The sequence below is a fragment of the Tribolium castaneum genome, chromosome 5 (genome assembly GCF_031307605.1).
Source record: "Tribolium castaneum strain GA2 chromosome 5, icTriCast1.1, whole genome shotgun sequence".
Classification (NCBI taxonomy): Eukaryota; Metazoa; Arthropoda; class Insecta; order Coleoptera; family Tenebrionidae; genus Tribolium; species Tribolium castaneum.
In genome coordinates this window covers 7,710,633-7,730,053 of record NC_087398.1, presented here as the reverse complement: position 1 = coordinate 7,730,053, position 19,421 = coordinate 7,710,633, and the positions used below count along the sequence as shown (strand labels likewise).

General features: G+C 33.0%; 2 protein-coding genes across 3 annotated transcripts in view; both read left to right on the top strand.

The window, feature by feature from the left end:
* The first annotated feature begins 1,005 nt into the window (after window positions 1-1,005).
* On the top strand, window positions 1,006-6,529 carry LOC103314942 (ceramide phosphoethanolamine synthase). The gene is made up of 3 exons (XM_008202293.3): window positions 1,006-1,907; window positions 5,416-5,708; window positions 5,758-6,529. Exons 1-3 carry the CDS (start codon window positions 1,282-1,284, stop codon window positions 6,174-6,176), a joined length of 1,338 nt encoding a protein of 445 aa, XP_008200515.1. The 5' UTR covers window positions 1,006-1,281; the 3' UTR covers window positions 6,177-6,529.
* A 1,741-nt stretch (window positions 6,530-8,270) lies between these two features.
* Mondo (mondo) overlaps window positions 8,271-19,421 on the top strand; it is a 41,755-nt gene continuing 30,604 nt past the window's right edge. Inside the window, exons 1-12 of one of the 2 annotated variants that reach the window (XM_008202205.3) lie at window positions 8,271-8,868; window positions 8,914-9,020; window positions 9,070-9,143; window positions 11,474-11,599; window positions 11,653-11,803; window positions 11,865-11,957; window positions 12,013-12,119; window positions 12,181-12,520; window positions 14,391-14,569; window positions 14,726-14,870; window positions 14,921-15,090; window positions 15,143-15,382. In XM_008202205.3, coding sequence (XP_008200427.3) covers window positions 8,432-8,868; window positions 8,914-9,020; window positions 9,070-9,143; window positions 11,474-11,599; window positions 11,653-11,803; window positions 11,865-11,957; window positions 12,013-12,119; window positions 12,181-12,520; window positions 14,391-14,569; window positions 14,726-14,870; window positions 14,921-15,090; window positions 15,143-15,382 — 2,169 coding nt within the window. In that variant the 5' untranslated portion in view covers window positions 8,271-8,431. Of the gene's footprint in view, window positions 8,869-8,913; window positions 9,021-9,069; window positions 9,144-11,473; window positions 11,600-11,652; window positions 11,804-11,864; window positions 11,958-12,012; window positions 12,120-12,180; window positions 12,521-14,390; window positions 14,624-14,725; window positions 14,871-14,920; window positions 15,091-15,142; window positions 15,383-19,421 lie in introns of both variants that reach the window. The other variant, XM_015980035.2, reaches the window with a different exon arrangement.

The following is a 19,421-nucleotide window of genomic DNA, read 5'->3' as shown; positions in this document are numbered from 1 at the left end:
AGTTTCTCATTAGCGATTTTTGTCAACTTGAAAATCGATTCACATTACGAAAGGAAAATTTTCGTGATTTTTATCAAAGGACATCCAATTACGTTATTTGGTCTGCTTATTCCTTTTTAATTTGACAGCCGATAAAACGTTTTTTTATGAATTCGTCAATACGTTTAACCAACGGTGGTGGAAACATTCAATTTATTTTATCTTTTTTTTTTCGGAATGTGCATGTACATTTATTGATTATTATTCATAATGTATACATTACACTTCATTTCTATTTTAATTATAAAAAAGCGAAAAAGCGTATACATTCTGATCCAGCACGAAATATTTAATCTCATTATCATCATTACAAACAAAAAGTTGACACGGAACGATTGACTGTTTTTGAAATTTAGGCACAAAAGTACCTCAGAATTAATAATAATAATAATCCATAAAGTAATATGTATTCAGTATTTACTTTTCAGTACTTTTTTTATGCTGTTGATCCGTCTCAAAAATGAGCGAAATAGTCCACAAATGTACACACGCGTAATGTTGGTTGCATAATTTTATTTCTAAAATTTTATTAATGTTGTTTTCACTATAGAACAAGAGATGTTTCATAACAACGTAATACATACCTCAACACAAAGTAATCGTTTCCTAACACAATTTACTATCAGACATTAGCAGTTTTTTAATTAAAAAAAATACAATTTGTAGATGTGCCAACATCGGGAATCTTATAAGAAATCGTTCCAAAAAGAATTTATTTTTCTATCATCGCGTTGGTGAGCCGATTTTTGAGCACCCGGTACAAGTTAAAAAGAGAATGATAAAAAAATTCGAATTTGAATCACTTGGTAGCACTGGTAGCAACTTAAAAAAGAACTCTGTAGGCGCTACCAAACTCACAGTTTTAGCAACTGCTTGTTAGAGGGCGGCTTCGAAATTGCTTTAGGTGCCAATTTTTAATTAAATAATTAATTACCAGAAGTGCTAAAGGTTGTAGATATGTAATTGCATCATTGTAAAAGTAATTAAATTGGCAAGAAACGAGGATATTGTGGTTCTCAGAGGGCGCTCTTTTTAAATTAATTGTCAAGTGAATGGCACAATGTGATTGGATCGCATGATCTCTGGAATGAGTGGAATGGAAACAAAAAAATGTGTCAAGAAACGCCAAACGTCACATGTAGGTTAGTCACAAGTTTCTTCCCTGAAAACAGCTTCTATCACTCAAAGTGAGCAGTTGAAATAATGTTCAGCTAACAATCAGTGCTGCATCCTTCTCGAATAATGTCGGACCCTCCAGTCATGGAGTGGAGCGTGAGTGACACGGAAGTGTGGTTAAGGAAGGAAGGTTTCGACGACACCGTTATCAAAATCCTTTGCCATGAAAACCAGCTCAACGGTAAATGTCTTCTCGTCCTAAATGAGCACGACTTCGCCGCCGAACCCCTCAGCTCGCTCACGCTGAGGGACCGGAAGTGTCTCTACATAGCGTGCAAGACCCTCCAAAGGGACAACCAGAATGTCTTGATCGATCTGGGCATCCTCGAAATACCAAACGTCAATCTGTACGCCCCTCAGCAGCATTTCAATAACAAGCACGAATGCAGCGAGTACAGCGAGTCTGAGCGAATTTCTCCACCCGTCTCTGAAGATGGGCGCATACCAAGACTGCCCCCAGAAAAGACCAAAGCCTTTGTTAGTTTTTGTTACGTTGTTGGTGTTACTTGGATCACCGCCTTTGTGATGGTCATAGTTCATGATCGGGTCCCCGATATGAAGAAATATCCGCCTCTTCCAGACATTTTCCTAGATAATGTCCCACACATACCATGGGCCTTTGATATGTGCGAAATTACGGGAACTTTTCTGTTTTCCATTTGGTTAGCTGTACTGCTTTTTCATAGACACAGGTGAGTGTGCGTTTGTCACTATCATCAATTGCTACATTATGTAACAGGTCTGCATTTTTTTGTTATCAAATTTAATTGAATCACCTACGAAGAAATACATTCTGCCACAAAGTAATTGTATTCAAATGTTTTGTTGATAATTGCAATATTAATCACAGTTATCAGTATCACTGAAAGGCTTTTTCCATAATATTCTATTTTAAAGCATAGCTAAACTCTTTGTTTAAATGGATAGAATTAATATAAATTATAGCCACCTGCAGATCAAATTAGATCAAATTGGTTTCAGATCATTTGTATGAAATTGTTTTTGTTTTTTTACGCAAAATTATTGATTGCAAAATCCAACCTTGACGCCAGTTAACAAAAAACATCGTAATCATAAATAATTTTTCCATTTTTCTTACACAAAAGACGTCATACATACGAAAATAAACGTTATATTTTCACGATGTTTGAACCTCAGTTTTGTCACGTGTTGCAAGATGTTTTTTGTCAAGGCGGGCATGTGATTTATTTTTTCAAGTTAGCCAAACTGAACAAACTTTCGGGACAAATTATTTTTTTCATATGAAGTAGGTAATAACTAATAATTTACCAGAACTGGATTATAAAAATGTTTTGGTTTGATCCAAAAACTCGGTTATCGCTAAACCATGCCGAAAAGTCACAAGATTTTTGTGGATTTTTCGATTAACAAAATTATTTATTTTGCGAGTTTTCGTAATGAATAACCCGAAGAATAATCAAATTATTTGCCTTTTTAGGGCCAAAAGTCATTGAGTAAAAAATAACGCAGTTTGCACCTTTGTGACTCTATTATTTCGCTACATTTCGTCAAAAGTAAGTTGAAAATTGATCATATTTTTCGGTCGTGTAAAAAAGTTTTGAGCCGAAAAATCAGTTCTTTCACGACATTATAGCAAAAACCGGGCTAGAAACCGTAATTCTTATTTATTTCCATGGTTTTCGCATTGTTTCGGCCAAAAACGCAACTATTGTGCGAAATTTTGTGAAAAATAACTCACAAATAACTAAACGAGATCAAAAATGATACTATTTTTACTTTTTTCGAGAGTTTTGGCATATTTTTGAGTTAACGTCGGAGTTTTTCGACGAGTTTTCACTAAACCACATCCAAAAATCACCAAGTTTTTTAAGCATTTTTTCCAGAAACGCAACTATTTTCATAAATTTTGCAAAAAATTAACCAAATAATCAACCAATTGGCTCAAAATGGTGTAATTTTTATTAAAATATCTCGAAGGTTTAAACGTTATTAATAAAAATGACTCAAAAACACAATTACTTGGGGTAATCCTTTTTTTATAAGTTGAATAGTTCTTCTTGCTCTTGGTATTGGTATTTATTCAAAATGAATTGCATTATTTTTGTTGAACTTTCTTAACGATTATGAGCTTTTACTCATTTTCTAGACATATTATATTCTGTACAAAATTTGTAAAGCAAATAATGTAGAAGATTTATAATTTATCTTTATTTAAAAAATTTGTGTTAAAATATTTGCAAAAGACGGTCAGTACCTGGGGCCTCGTGGCCCAGTGGTATAAGCGCCACTTACGACGGGGGAGGTCGGGGGTTCGAACCCGGATCAGGTGTAACAATTTTTCTATGAAAAAAAGTATAGAAAAGGTAAGGAAACAACACGTAAACAAAAATAAGAGATTGAGAGAACACATAGACGTATAAACATAAAGCGGAGCACAAAACTGACAGAAATAATAAAAGAATGCGGCAAAAGGTAAAAGTACGTAAAGGCGCCAAATTGTAACCGTATGAGCACATCCTAATAAAGCGAAAATATATTTTGTTTTGAGAGAAAAAGAGATGAACGTAAAGGTGAAACATAACTTCAAACTTTAGTTGAAGACTTAGATGACTTGCTTCTTAAATTATAAAAAAAATTTAAACGAAAACATTTAATTCATTTCTAAAAATTTTTAGTTAACTGAGTTTGTTTAGTAAAGTCCCGAAATACATTGTTAATAAAAACCAAGGCCACTGCGAATCCGGTAGGATTTGCGCACGTTCACTATTTTTGATTAGAAAATACAAAAGTTTGGTGATTTTTGGAGAAATTATGTCCATTTTCGGTCAAAAACATGCTGAAAGTCACAAAAAAGGTAAAAGCAATTTTAAAATTGTAGAATCAACTTATACGCCCGGTATCTTTTGATGAAATCTGGTGAACAATTAGAGAATTAAATTGAAAAAAAGTGGAAGAAAATGTTTTCTCGAGCTAATTCGCGGACTTTTGATTTAAATGTATTTGCGTTTGGTGTGAATTATCGCATTTACATAGTTTATAATGTTGATTTAATTCAAAGGTTTGTGTTAAAATACTATGTTCATAAATTTTGCAAAAAATAAACCGAATAATCGACTAATTGGCTCAAAAATGGTGTAATTTTTACTAAGATATTTCGAAGATTTAAACGTGTTAAATCTACTTTATAATAAAGATGACTCAGAAACACAATTACTTGGGGTAATTCTTTTTTTGTAACTTGAATAGTTCTTCTCACTGTTGGTATTGGTATTTTCAAAATGAATTGCATTAGCATTATTTTCGTTGAACTTTCTTGACGATTATGAGCTTTTACCCATTTTCTATACATATTATATTCTGTACAAAATTTGTAAAGCAAATAATGGAGAAGATTTATAATTTATCTTACGAGTAATTACCTGTATAATTAATAAATCAGTTTTAAGTTTACTGTTTTTTTAATTTTGGGTGAAATTTTAAAATTATGCAAGCTAGCTTCAAGGCTTCCCTCTGTGTGGTCTCTGTACATGCAGAGTCAGATTTCCATGACCATGCCTTATCATCTTGTAAAAACATCGTGGAATTCACTTCTTCAATCAAGCAAGACCTTAACTTAACGCTAAAACGTAGGTATTTCCTTTTTAAATGTCCAAAAACTCAAAATAATCAAACAGAAATGACCTCTAACATTTTTTTCGTAAACCAAGTGCAAATACGCTTATTTTCTATTAGGCAATTAATTTTTACTTTATTCATAGGCGCCACTGTTTTGAAAATTTACTAGAATGTTTTTAGACACAAAATACTCTCTTCTTGAGCGAATTCTAAAAGAATGTCTTTAGTTAATTAAAAACTCGTCGTGCCTTTAAAGAATAAAACAATATATTATTTAAAAAAATTATCATACACGTACGAATCGCCGCCCAAAAGATTTTTGATTTACGTAACACCTTCCATATATAGTACAAAAAATGTGTTACGTTTTAGGTGATGAAATTATAAGGTAAAACAATTGCATAACATTTTGATGCTAATTTTTAAAATAAAAAATACACTCGGCTTTGCGATTTTGTGTTAACGTGGTTTTTAAAGTTTCTAAGCTGAATTTATCAACTTGTGTACAATTTTAAATTAGGATTGTATTAAATAACTATTAACTTTTAATTACTGCAGTTTTAATTGTTAAAGATTCTATTTGCATTGGATTATTTTTTTTAGATTCATCTTAATGCGGCGATTTTTCGCCCTCTCGGGGACGGTTTTCCTGCTCCGTTGCGTGACAATGCTCATAACATCCCTCAGCGTCCCAGGAGCGCATCTCCAGTGCACCCCCCGAAACTACCCCACACAAAGCTCCTCTCTCTTCGGCGACTTGGCCACAAAACTGTCTCAAGCGTATGTCATATGGCGGGGCGCCGGCATGTCAATCCAAGGAGTGCGGACCTGTGGCGACTACATGTTCAGTGGCCATACTGTGGCATTAACCATGTTGAATTTTTTCATCACTGAATGTAATTTTTTCCAGCTCTTTTAACACAGTTATTGAATGAAACATTGCAGATACGCCACGCCACATTTATTACCTCCATACGCTCTCATGGATGATGAACATGTTCGGAATCTTCTTCATCTTAGCTGCTCATGAACACTACTCCATCGATGTCTTCGTCGCGTTTTATATTACTAGTCGGTTATTTTTGTATTACCACACTTTGTCTAACAACCAAGCGCTCATGCAAAGAGATTCCACAAGGACGAAGGTCTGGTTTCCCCTTTTTTCGTACTTTGAGTCGAGCGTTGATGGCATTGTACCTAACGAGTATGAGACCCCAAGTGAAATTGTCTGCAGTTTGGTGGTTTTTATTAAGAGTAAGTTGAGTTTTCTGAAGGATTTACTGACTGTCATAACGGTTAGGAGTAGCGATAGTGTTAATACTAACCATGTGGTAGACACAGTAAGAGAAAACAAAAACAAATAGTCACGTCTTCGTAGGAAATTGTTAATTTATTAAGTTATTTATTGTGTAAATAAAAGACTTATTTATAACGGTTAATTTTTTATAACGTTTTACAAATTGTTACAAATTATGATTTACCTATGCCAAAGTTGTGTATTGTCTAAAAGTATTAGTTTTGTGGAACTTTTTGCATCAGTATGATTTATTGTTTTGTAATAATTGTTAATTATCCCTAAGCCTTCCATTACTATTCCAATACCGAAAATATGTTATCTAGTTTTAACTTATTGATTCAGCTACACCAACCCACTTTTGTTCTTGATAAGGATATAGTTGAACCTGTTATTTTGAAAATAAATATTTTTATATCTGCATCTGTTCAATTTCGTCTTTCTGTGACAAGTAAATAATCCTATGACAGTACAGGATGGTCCACGAGTAATAATGAGCCTGAAAATTTTTTTGAAGCAACCAACATTACATTTCATAGATACATGGATAGTAAAATATTTGGTTTCATTTAATCAAACATAGTAATCGTATTTTCATTTTGACAAATTTAATTCAGTCATACTGACATTACTCTAGTTTTAGAACTTTATTTAGTCAAACGTAAGTGAATTGATTTACATTTACATTTACTCTCCAACAATTTTATTTCTTTATTACTCGTGGATCAACCTGTATAGTTTGTAACGATGATTTATTTAAAAAGTTTGTGTTAAAATATCTGCAAAAGACGGTCAGTACCTGGGGCCTGGTGGCCTAGTGGTATAAGCGCCACTTACGGCGGGGGAGGTCGGGTGTTCGAACCCGGATCACGGCAACAATTTTTCTGAGAAAAAAAGTATAGGAAAGGTAAGTGATACAACACGTAAACAAAAATAAGAGATTGAAAGAACACATAGACGTATAAACGTAAAGCGGAGCATAAAACTGAGAGAAATAAGAAAATAATGCGGCAGAAATGTAAAAGTACGTAAAGGCGCCAAATTGTAACGTAATTTTTGTTTTGAGAGAAAAAGAGATGAACGTAAAGGTGAAATATAACTTCAAACTTTAGTTGACTTATACGCTCGGTATCTTTTGATGGAATTTGATGAAAAATTAGAGAACTAAATTAAAAAGAGTGGAAAAATATGCTTTCTCGAGCTAATTCCCCGACTTTTGAACTGAAAGTATTTGCGTTTTATGTGAATTATTGCAATTATTTAGTTTGTAATGTTGATTTATTTAAAAAGTTTGTGTTTAAATATCTGCAAAACACGGTCAGTATCTGGGGCCTCGTGGCCTAGTGGTATAAGCGCCACTTACGGCGGGGGAGGTCGGGTGTTCGAACCCGGATCACGGCAACAATTTTTCTGAGAAAAAAAGTGTAGAAAAGGTAAGTGAAACAACACATAAACAAAAATAAGAGATTGAGAGAACACATAGACGTATAAACATAAAGGAGCATAAAACTGAGAGAAATAAGAAAATAATGCGGCAAAAATGTAAAAGTACGTAAAGGCGCCAAATTGTAAACGTACTTTTTGTTTTGAAAAAGAGATGAACGTAAAGGTAAAATATAACTCCAAACTTTAGCGTTGAATCCTTAAACTTACTTCTTAAATTATAAAAATATTAAAATAAATTAAAATATTTAGAATATACACAAATTTGGTAATTTTACTCTGCAACCAACATTACACTTGAACACACACTATGGACTACCTCAACCACTTTAGAGACAATTTGAGACTTTATTAAATTTTTTTGAATAGTGAAAAACAGAGTTCAAATGCACTGACTAATCTCAAATTTAAATTTTAAAAAATAATAATAAGCAATTCGAGCCGGATAACAGAGGTTGCACTGTAATTTTTTCTCACGTCGGATTAAGTTGTCTTGCCACTCGTTTGTACAAAAAATTTAGACTTGTAAACCAGTAAATAAACAATGGTTTATCTCACCACAAAAGTTACTTTTTTAATTAATTTGTTTTCGTGTTGTTTTGAAGCGAAAGCGCATTAATACAAGGTCGTCACTGTCACCCACCGCTTTGCATAAACAACAAACTGTGGCGCACAAAAACCCCAGATTCCCGAATCTTGATTCATTAATTTTGCCTGTTGTATCGCAAAAACCAATAATCGGTTTGTGCCAATGTAACGCACACGTGTTACATTTGCGTTGGCTCCCAGATAATCCCGATTAAAGGTTTCGTTCAAGCCCTGGGGTAATCGCCACAGTTGGCAGATTGTGGTCCCGATATGTCATAACTCCGAACTCCACACATGTGTCAAGTTATCAGCGTAGTTATTTATGGAAAAGTATATAATATTCAATGCGATGTTTCGTATTTAACGAATGACCCTTCTAATCAGTCCTTGATCTTTCTGTATTTGATAACGACATCTCGTGTAGTCGCTCGTGTGCGTCGTTGCCCTCAGCCATCTCCAATATTGTGCTCGCGTTATTTACGAAAAATGCAAGCCGTGCAGCGTGAGCGAGAGGCAATACACTCTGGTCAGTTCATGGTGTCCACCTTCGAGGCCGAGGAGCAGGATGACGAGGACGAGGTGGCGGTGCCCATCCCCGAGGGGGCGGAGGCCGACACCACCATCGTGCCCGTCAAGCACAGCCTCCGGGACATCAACAAGAACCACCAGCAGCAGCTGTCCATCGACACGAGCCTCTCCAAGCTGTTCCAGTGCATGTCGCTGGCCTACAGGTGCGTTACACCCTTTTCGTCCGGCGTTACTGAAGCCCCTTTCAGGCAGAAGCTGACGTCCCCGAAGTGGAACCGCTTCCGCGGGATCAGACTGCGCTGGAAGGACAAAATTCGGCTCAACAACGTTATTTGGCGGTGCTGGCATTTGCAGTGTAGGTTATTTTTAATCTGTTGATGCCGTGTTGAGTGAGCTTGTTGCAGTTATCAAGAAGGCAAACACGCTCATCTGCCAGTTTGCGTCGCCTTTGGACGTAGACACGCATAACAAGCCAGAGGTAAATACGAAATTTTGCTAAAAATTCCAGCGGGCCCATTGTTAGTTTATCTTTGTTTGGATTTGGATGGCTTTGCTATCTGACAAACAATTTGGGAAGTTGGGATGTTTTGCGCCAGTGCAAGGTTACATTTATATTGGAAGTTTATGATGATAACATGCAAATCAACCTTATCAAATCTAAATCTCGCAGGTTGTATAGATTACGCTTCCAATAAACGCTGAATTTAATTAATTACACAAACACGACGGTTTGTGGAATTTTCTTATCTCTGTCCTGTAATAATAAAAAAATTCGAACATCGAATTGGGAATTTACATTTGGGAAGAACAAAACAATAATAAATTAACATCTTATTCATGTCGTATTTGTACACGTGTTAATTTCATTTTTGCGTATTGAGTGGACTATGGAAATGTAAATTAATTACGCTTGCGTCAGACCTGACTAAAAAACATAAAGTAATTATAAATTCTAAAAATCCAGCAGATAACGTGCAAGATCTTTGACTTGAGGGAAAAAATTCCGCGAGATTGTTGTTTTAAAATGCACTTTTTCCGCATTTTTTTGTTATTGACTGTTTATTTTTATTACCTTCTTTAATTTTTCAAGTGTCTAGCACTGCAAACAGTACGATTTGTATTATATAACACGGCTTTTGACCTCTAAATAACTTTTAACAGTTTTTTATTGTGTAACAAAAGTAAATTAAAGAAAAAAGGAATTAAAAAAATATGTTTACATTATTTTTTGTTTCACGGTTCAATTAAGTAATTTGACTGTTAAACAGAGCCGGATCTAGACATATTTACATTTGGGCACAAAGGTAGCTCTTAGGTCTTGGTAAATTAAAAAAAAAGTACGGAAATCACGGAAATTTTCATAATTCTCTGAATTTTTTGCGCGTTCAAGCAAGTGAGCTAAAAACTCAATTGTGTGCGAGATTTAGCTGAATCTGACCAAAAAATCGCTAAATTGCCTTCTTTTTCGTGTATGTTATTTTAGCACAGTTTTAATTAGCAACGCAATTATTTAGCCAAATTTTTCAAAACCCAACTGAATAATCACGTTTGTGAGACTAATCATTTCTCGAAATTTCTCAAACATGAGCTGGAAAATCACCAACATAGGTCAAAAATTTTTTTTTTTTTTTTTTGGGAATTTAAACCCGTTTTTCACTATATTTTTATAAACTAACACTTATTCTATGAAAATTGGGTTACTTTTTTGAACATTTAAACACTTGTCAGATAAAATATCGTTTTGTCCGAAATTTTGTTTAACTGGAGTGAGAAATAACTAAATTGATTCAAAAATGACATTATTATTAACACGTTTTTCTTCCAAAAATATAATTATTTCGCAAAATTTTATTCAAAATTAACCGAAAAATCTGGAATTAAGTTTTAAAATGAAACAATGTTTATATTTTTTCAGAAGTTTTACCATATTTGTGAGACAAAAACTAACAATTTCTCGAAATTTCTCAAACTTGAGCTGGAAAATCACTAGAATAGGTTGAAATCTTTTTTTGAGAATTTAAGGACGTTTTTCAGCTTAAAACTCCTAAAAACTAATTTTTTTTGTGAAAATTGCGTTGTCTTTGAACATTTAAACACTTATCAGATAAAATTTCCCTAATTTTATTAAATTGGAGTGAGAAATCACTAAATTGGGTCAAAATGAAGTTATTTTTAGCACATTTCTCTTCCAAAAATTGAATTATTTCGCGCGAAATTTTGGCCAAATTTGACCGAAAAATCTCGAATTGAGTTTTAAAATTGAACAATATTTTTATTTTCCGGGCGTTTTATCCCGTTTTGTGAGACAGAACCTAAGCATTTCTCAAAATTTTTCTCTTTTTTGAGAGTTTATGTATGTTTTTCAGCTTAAAACTTTTTAAAATTTAAACTTTTGTGGAATTTTTTTAATATTTAAACATTTTGATCATATTTTTTCCAAAATTTTCCGAAATTTTGTTTTATTCATGTGGGAAATCATTAAATTCGGTCGAAAATTACATCACTAGTAACAAGATTCTCATCCGAAAACTGAATTATTTTGCGAAATTTTCTCTAAAATAACAGAAAAATGACCGCATCTAATCAAAAATGATGTTGTTTTTACGGTGATTGGCATTGAAGCATATTTTCCAGGTTAAAAAATGATTATTTTGCGAAATTTCGTCAAAAATGGTCCAAAATGGTGTTATTTTTACTTTTTCGGACGTTGTTTTGAGCTAAAACTTCAGTTTTTTGTGAGATTTTTCACTCAAACCCAACGAAAAATCCAGTGATTTCGTCAAAAATCGAATAATTGATAATTTGTAGGCCGTTGTGCTAGAAGGCAAATATTGGAAGCGGAAGTTGGCGGCTGTAACAGCAGAGTACAAAAAATGGCGGTTGTTTTACCGAAACCATGCCCTTGGCCATTCTTCCAGAGACGATGTAGAAATGGTAAAGTCTTGCTAGACGTAAGACCGACCAGTCGAATTAATTTTGTGATTTAGCTCAGCGACGTCGATTTGCTAACTTGCTACTCTCAGAGCACCGAAAACGTGCACATGATGGTTGACGAGGACTACATGGGTCTGATGAGCGACACCCTGTTTTCCACCATCACGAATGTGCCGTTTGTTTTCCCCGATTCGAGGGAGATAGGTAGTCATTCGAAGCATTTTCGAGTTCAATCAATTTTAGCAGTTACTTATTTGTCGTGTAGCTAGAGCCGGACTTGCTGACTTCATCCAACCTAGTCTAGGGCCTCTCCAACCCAATCTCGACGATTACATGGACACATTCGAACCTCTTCAAGGTCTCTATTCATTAATGCAAATTCGTTTTAGCAATTATAATCTTTTTTGCGCCAGAATTCATGACGTGTAAGCTTCCAACAGTCCCCGAAGAACAAACGCAAAACACCACCACGTGGAGTTATCCCGAGTTGGATTTGATGCAATCAAGCCCGAACTTACAAGTGATTATAACTCATTTTGAGTCGGCACAAATAGTGACTTGTAATTTTAACGAAATTGTAGATGAATACCGTTCAAAATCAGCCGCAAGTGATCAGTCAATATCAGCAAATACCGATTGAAAAGCCCCTGCAGCAAGAAAGTCAGCCGACTTCCGAAGCCACCATTTACAACTCGATGGTCAATCAATATGTACCGCCGCAGGTACAGCCCACGTATCATTCGTCTGTGATCTCGAAAAACGCCAAAAGCCATAAGAACGCATCACCGACTCATGTTAAGTTGAATCAAAGCCATCTGCATGCGAATATCTACAATAAGCCTGTCAGTAACGTGTATACGAGTTTTCCCGAACAAAACCTACAGCAGAACAACGCCATGTGTCTCAACGAACGGATACAGAGTAAGTAAAAAAAATAAAAATGAAAAATCAGGTAAACTACTGATTTACACGTTGTAAACAACTTTATCGTATTAAACAAGATTTTTATCTCGGATTATGCAGTTTAAAATGAAACTATAATTTGATAGCTTGATTTTCACAAATGTTTGCTTTTAAACACACTAGAAACTCAGTTTTTTGCGAGATTTTGCTCAACATAAAATTACGTCTTGACTTTTTTAAGCAATAACGCAATTATTTTCCGATATTTTTGTCTGAACCAAGCTGAATTCGAAAAATAAAAACAAAAAAACTTAATAACTGAGTTAGTAACTAACAGCGGTTCAGTTATTCAACTAAATTACGTCGAAGATGACAAAAACTTTGCTTTTTTGGAAACCTTAACATGAAATTGGAAAATGGTGTTAACGTTTTTGTTTGTTTTATTTTTTTTCTTAACAGCTGTTATTGTGAATTCTCACAAAGCCGGATAAAGAAATATTAAATTGGACCAAAGAGACTTAAGTCTCTTTGAGCATTTTCATCCCAAAACTGAATCATTTGTGGCGAAAATTATTGTTTACCACGTTTATGAACTTAATTACACTGTTTTTCGAGTTTTCGCCAAACTGCACCAAATAGTCACTAAATTAGGTCAAAAATCACACTGGTTTTTGCTTTTTTTCGAGTCTTTTAACAATATTTTCAGTAAAAAAAATCGTCAAAAATAAATAATTACCGTTGAGGTGCAGGTATTTTTTACACCTTATGTAAAGGTGTAAAAAAAATTAATAAATAAAATATGAACTTATACTTAATTACACTATTTTTCGAGTTTTCGCCAAACTGCACCAAATAGTCATTAAGTTAGGTCAAAAATCACACTGGTTTTTGCTTTTTTTCGAGTCTTAATAATATTTTCAGTAAAAAAAATCATCAAAAATAAATAATTACCGTTCAGGTGCAGGTATTTTTTACACTTTATGTAAAGGTGTAAAAAAATTAATAAATAAAATAATAAATAAATTAATTGATAATAAATGGCATGTGGGTTTTATTTTTAAAAAATAATTTACTTTTTTAAGTAAAAAATAATGATTACACCAATTTTTAACACTAAAATTTATTCGTGACAGAAAATAGAGAAAACTTGAACTTATTTGTATCTGAAATTTTGAAATGCCTCAAAAAGAAAACAGCAAGTCACTGATATTAGCTTTAAATAGCTTAAAAAAATGAGGAAATGTTATCGCTTCTCATCAAAGCGGAAGATTAAAAGTGTGATAAAATGAAGGTAGTAATATCAGTATTACATGGATGAAACTAGTTTTTCGTTGTTGATTGCTTTTTATTTTTTATATTTTTTTGTCACTAATGTAATAAGAGTCGAGTGTTTTTGAAAAAAATATTTTGTCTAATAATTTTGATTAAAACATGAGTTAGTAGAACTATCTGTTAGAAAAATAAATAAATAAAACAACTTATTGCGCATTAAAACAGTAATTCCGTTATCTGGATTTACCAATTTACTGACTGGAAAAATTAATTAGAGGTTACAATTTGACGGAAAAGATTATTTAAATGAGTCCCAATCGTGTGATTGCGCTCTCAATATGACTCCATTCTCCTTGTGACGTCACTAAAAAAATTCATCGGACGACGGCCTGATCAAGAAGTTCAAATAAATTCGTCTGCCAATTATTTATCGGAATTGTTTTATTATACTACATATTTCATCAAAATTTCCACGATGATAAGAGTGAGATAACAGCGTTGGCAAGGTTAAGAATTTGGAGATATCAAAGACTACCGTTATAGAAACAAATTTTAATAAAAATTATCTCATGTTCTATTTTTTCTATTTCCTCAATGAAACTATTACTATGTCTAGTGCCCCTGCAAGACCCTCTGCAACAACAAACTTTGCAACGCCAACAGCAACAAATAATCCAACAACAACAACCGGAAATTCAACAATTCAAACTGCCCCAGCAGTCGCCGGAACAGAGACAACCCCCCGGTTATAAATTTACAGCACCGGCGGTACCCAACATTAAATTCACATCACAGGTACCCCGCATGATGCCTATACACTCTCAGTACAACACTAGCCACTCTTTTTCTGTAAGTTTTGGTTTTCTTCACTAATTTTCCGTACTTCCTTCTACTAACAACAACAACAAAAAAAACAATTAAGGACAAAATACAGTTGTTTTTTGTTGCCAGAAGGAAGAAAAGCCTGAGACGCGGATGCGAGGGGCCCCCAGAGGCCGGCAAAGATCTCGCTCAAACACCCGGGAACCGGTCAGAAGGCCCCCTTTAATCTCCGCCGTAAGCGACCCCTCGTTGCTCACGCAACTCTTAACGAATAGTAAGAACCCAGTTTGTGATTTTGTCGCTCTAGCGTTGTTTTATTAACAGACACTGACGACATTTTTGCACGGAGTCAGAGCCTTATCTCGGCCCATGACCAGGTCCGTATCAAGGAGGAGCACAGCCCTATACCAATCTTGCCGCAGCCCCCGCCCACACCTTCGACTTTAATCATCACAACGCCTGTAAATATTGTTCAAACGCAGTCGACCGATCCAGTAAGGGCGCCAAAATTTCGTACTTTGGATTTTTAACAAGGGATTGTTACAGTTGATGTTGAATAGTTCGTTCAGTAGTTCAAATAGTCCAGTTTTGGATGGTTCTCAGAATATCAATTCGCCTACCTCATCACAGGGTTCAATGGGCTCGCCAAATCGTGATAACCCCCATAGAGATCAAAGGAGGGTGGGGCATATACACGCCGAACAAAAAAGACGGTACAATATCAAGAACGGGTTCGATATGATTCACTCGCTTATACCGCATCTCAATCAGAATCCCAACGCTAAGGTAGGCCCTATGAAGGGTAGGAGACGAAACGGGATGCAAAATTTTCTGTACCTAAAAAAATTAGTACAGTAGAATAAAAATCGGCGCCGTATCGCTTTAAATTCATTTAAATATAACCAGTTTACTAATTACTTGGAAAAAAATTTTTCAAAAACGCTGCTAGATATACCTATCAATGGAACAAACCGCATTACTCTACAACTTTTACTTTTTGAGTTATGAATTTTTTTGTTGAATAAAATTTTCTATTATAGAAAATGCCTATCTTAATTTATAGCAAAAAAATTTAAAATGTTAGATCTTGTTAAAAGCTGGTATAATACAGAAAATGAGCCGCTGAATTCAATGGAACAAACCGCATTGCTCTACGACTTTTAGTTTTTGAGTTATGAATTTTTTTGTTGAATAAAATTTTTCACTATAGAAAATGCCTATCTTAATTTTTAGCAAAAAATTTTAAAGTGTTAGATCTCGTTAAAAGTTGGTATAATACAGAAAATGAGCCGCTGAATTCAATGGAACAAACCGCATTGCTCTGCGACTTTTAGTTTTTGAGTTATGAATTTTTTTGTTGAATAAAATTTTCTATTATAGAAAATGCCTATCTTAATTTATAGCAAAAAATTTTAAAATGTTAGATCTCGTTAAAAGCTGGTATAATACAGAAAATGAGCCGCTGAATTCAATGGAACAAACCGCATTGCTCTGCGACTTTTAGTTTTTGAGTTATGAATTTTTTTGTTGAATAAAATTTTCCATTATAGAAATTGCATATCTTAATTTATAGCAAAAAATTTTAAAATGTTAGATCTCGTTAAAAGCTGGTATAATACAGAAAATGAGCCGTTGAATTCAATGGAATAAACCGCATTGCTCTACGACTTTTAGTTTTTGAGTTGTGAATTTTTTTGTTGAATAAAATTTTCTATTATAGAAAATGCCTATCTTAATTTATAGCAAAAAATTTTAAAATGTTAGATCTCGTTAAAAGTTGGTATAATACAGAAAATGAGCCGCTGAATTCAATGGAACAAACCGCATTGCTCTGCGACTTTTAGTTTTTGAGTTATGAATTTTTTTGTTGAATAAAATTTTCTATTATAGAAAATGCCTATCTTAATTAATAGCAAAAAATTTTAAAATGTTAGATCTCCTTAAAAGTTAGTATAATACAGAAAATGAGCCGCTGAATTCAATGGAACAAACCGCATTGCTCTGCGACTTTTAGTTTTTGAGTTATGAATTTTTTTGTTGAATAAAATTTTCTATTATAGAAAATGCCTATCTTAATTTATAGCAAAAAATTTAAAATGTTAGATCTCGTTAAAAGCTGATATAATACAGAAAATGAGCCGCTGAATTCAATGGAACAAACCGCATTGCTCTACGACTTTTAGTTTTTGAGTTATGAATTTTTTTGTTGAATAAAATTTTCTATTATAGAAAATGCCTATCTTAATTTATAGCAAAAAATTTAAAATGTTAGATCTCGTTAAAAGCTGATAAAATACAGAAAATGAGCCGCTGAATTCAATGGAACAAACCGCATTGCTCTGCGACTTTTAGTTTTTGAGTTATGAATTTTTTTGTTCAATAAAATTTTCCACTATCGAAATTGCCTGTCTTAATTTTTAGCAAAAAATTTTAAAATGTTAGATCTCGTTAAAAGCTGGTATAATACAGAAAATGAGCCGCTGAATTCAATGGAACAAACCGCATTGCTCTGCGACTTTTAGTTTTTGAGTTATGAATTTTTTTGTTGAATAAAATTTTCTATTATAGAAAATGCCTATCTTAATTTATAGCAAAAAATTTAAAATGTTAGATCTCGTTAAAAGCTGATATAATACAGAAAATGAGCCGCTGAATTCAATGGAACAAACCGCATTGCTCTACGACTTTTAGTTTTTGAGTTATGAATTTTTTTGTTGAATAAAATTTTCTATTATAGAAAATGCCTATCTTAATTTATAGCAAAAAATTTAAAATGTTAGATCTCGTTAAAAGCTGATAAAATACAGAAAATGAGCCGCTGAATTCAATGGAACAAACCGCATTGCTCTGCGACTTTTAGTTTTTGAGTTATGAATTTTTTTGTTCAATAAAATTTTCCACTATCGAAATTGCCTGTCTTAATTTTTAGCAAAAAATTTTAAAATGTTAGATCTCGTTAAAAGCTGGTATAATACAGAAAATGAGCCGCTGAATTCAATGGAACAAACCGCATTGCTCTGCGACTTTTAGTTTTTGAGTTATGAATTTTTTTGTTGAATAAAATTTTCTATTATAGAAAATGCCTATCTTAATTTATAGCAAAAAATTTAAAATGTTAGATCTCGTTAAAAGCTGATATAATACAGAAAATGAGCCGCTGAATTCAATGGAACAAACCGCATTGCTCTACGACTTTTAGTTTTTGAGTTATGAATTTTTTTGTTGAATAAAATTTTCTATTATAGAAAATGCCTATCTTAATTTATAGCAAAAAATTTAAAATGTTAGATCTCGTTAAAAGCTGATAAAATACAGAAAATGAGCCGCTGAATTCAATGGAACAAACCGCATTGCTCTGCGACTTTTAGTTTTTGAGTTATGAATTTTTTTGTTCAATAAAATTTTCCACTATCGAAATTGCCTGTCTTAATTTTTAGCAAAAAATTTTAAAATGTTAGATCTCGTTAAAAGCTGGTATAATACAGAAAATGAGCCGCTGAATTCAATGGAACAAACCGCATTGCTCTGCGACTTTTAGTTTTTGAGTTATGAATTTTTTTGTTGAATAAAATTTTCTATTATAGAAAATGCCTATCTTAATTTATAGCAAAAAATTTAAAATGTTAGATCTCGTTAAAAGCTGATATAATACAGAAAATGAGCCGCTGAATTCAATGGAACAAACCGCATTGCTCTACGACTTTTAGTTTTTGAGTTATGAATTTTTTTGTTGAATAAAATTTTCCATTATAGAAATTGCATATCTTAATTTATAGCAAAAAATTTTAAAATGTTAGATCTCGTTAAAAGCTGGTATAATACAGAAAATGAGCCGTTGAATTCAATGGAATAAACCGCATTGCTCTACGACTTTTAGTTTTTGAGTTGTGAATTTTTTTGTTGAATAAAATTTTCTATTATAGAAAATGCCTATCTTAATTTATAGCAAAAAATTTTAAAATGTTAGATCTCGTTAAAAGTTGGTATAATACAGAAAATGAGCCGCTGAATTCAATGGAACAAACCGCATTGCTCTGCGACTTTTAGTTTTTGAGTTATGAATTTTTTTGTTGAATAAAATTTTCTATTATAGAAAATGCCTATCTTAATTAATAGCAAAAAATTTTAAAATGTTAGATCTCCTTAAAAGTTAGTATAATACAGAAAATGAGCCGCTGAATTCAATGGAACAAACCGCATTGCTCTGCGACTTTTAGTTTTTGAGTTATGAATTTTTTTGTTGAATAAAATTTTCTATTATAGAAAATGCCTATCTTAATTAATAGCAAAAAATTTTAAAATGTTAGATCTCCTTAAAAGTTAGTATAATACAGAAAATGAGCCGCTGAATTCAATGGAACAAACCGCATTGCTCTGCGACTTTTAGTTTTTGAGTTATGAATTTTTTTGTTGAATAAAATTTTCTATTATAGAAAATGCCTATCTTAATTTATAGCAAAAAATTTAAAATGTTAGATCTCGTTAAAAGCTGATATAATACAGAAAATGAGCCGCTGAATTCAATGGAACAAACCGCATTGCTCTACGACTTTTAGTTTTTGAGTTATGAATTTTTTTGTTGAATAAAATTTTCTATTATAGAAAATGCCTATCTTAATTTATAGCAAAAAATTTAAAATGTTAGATCTCGTTAAAAGCTGATAAAATACAGAAAATGAGCCGCTGAATTCAATGGAACAAACCGCATTGCTCTGCGACTTTTAGTTTTTGAGTTATGAATTTTTTTGTTCAATAAAATTTTCCACTATCGAAATTGCCTGTCTTAATTTTTAGCAAAAAATTTTAAAATGTTAGATCTCGTTAA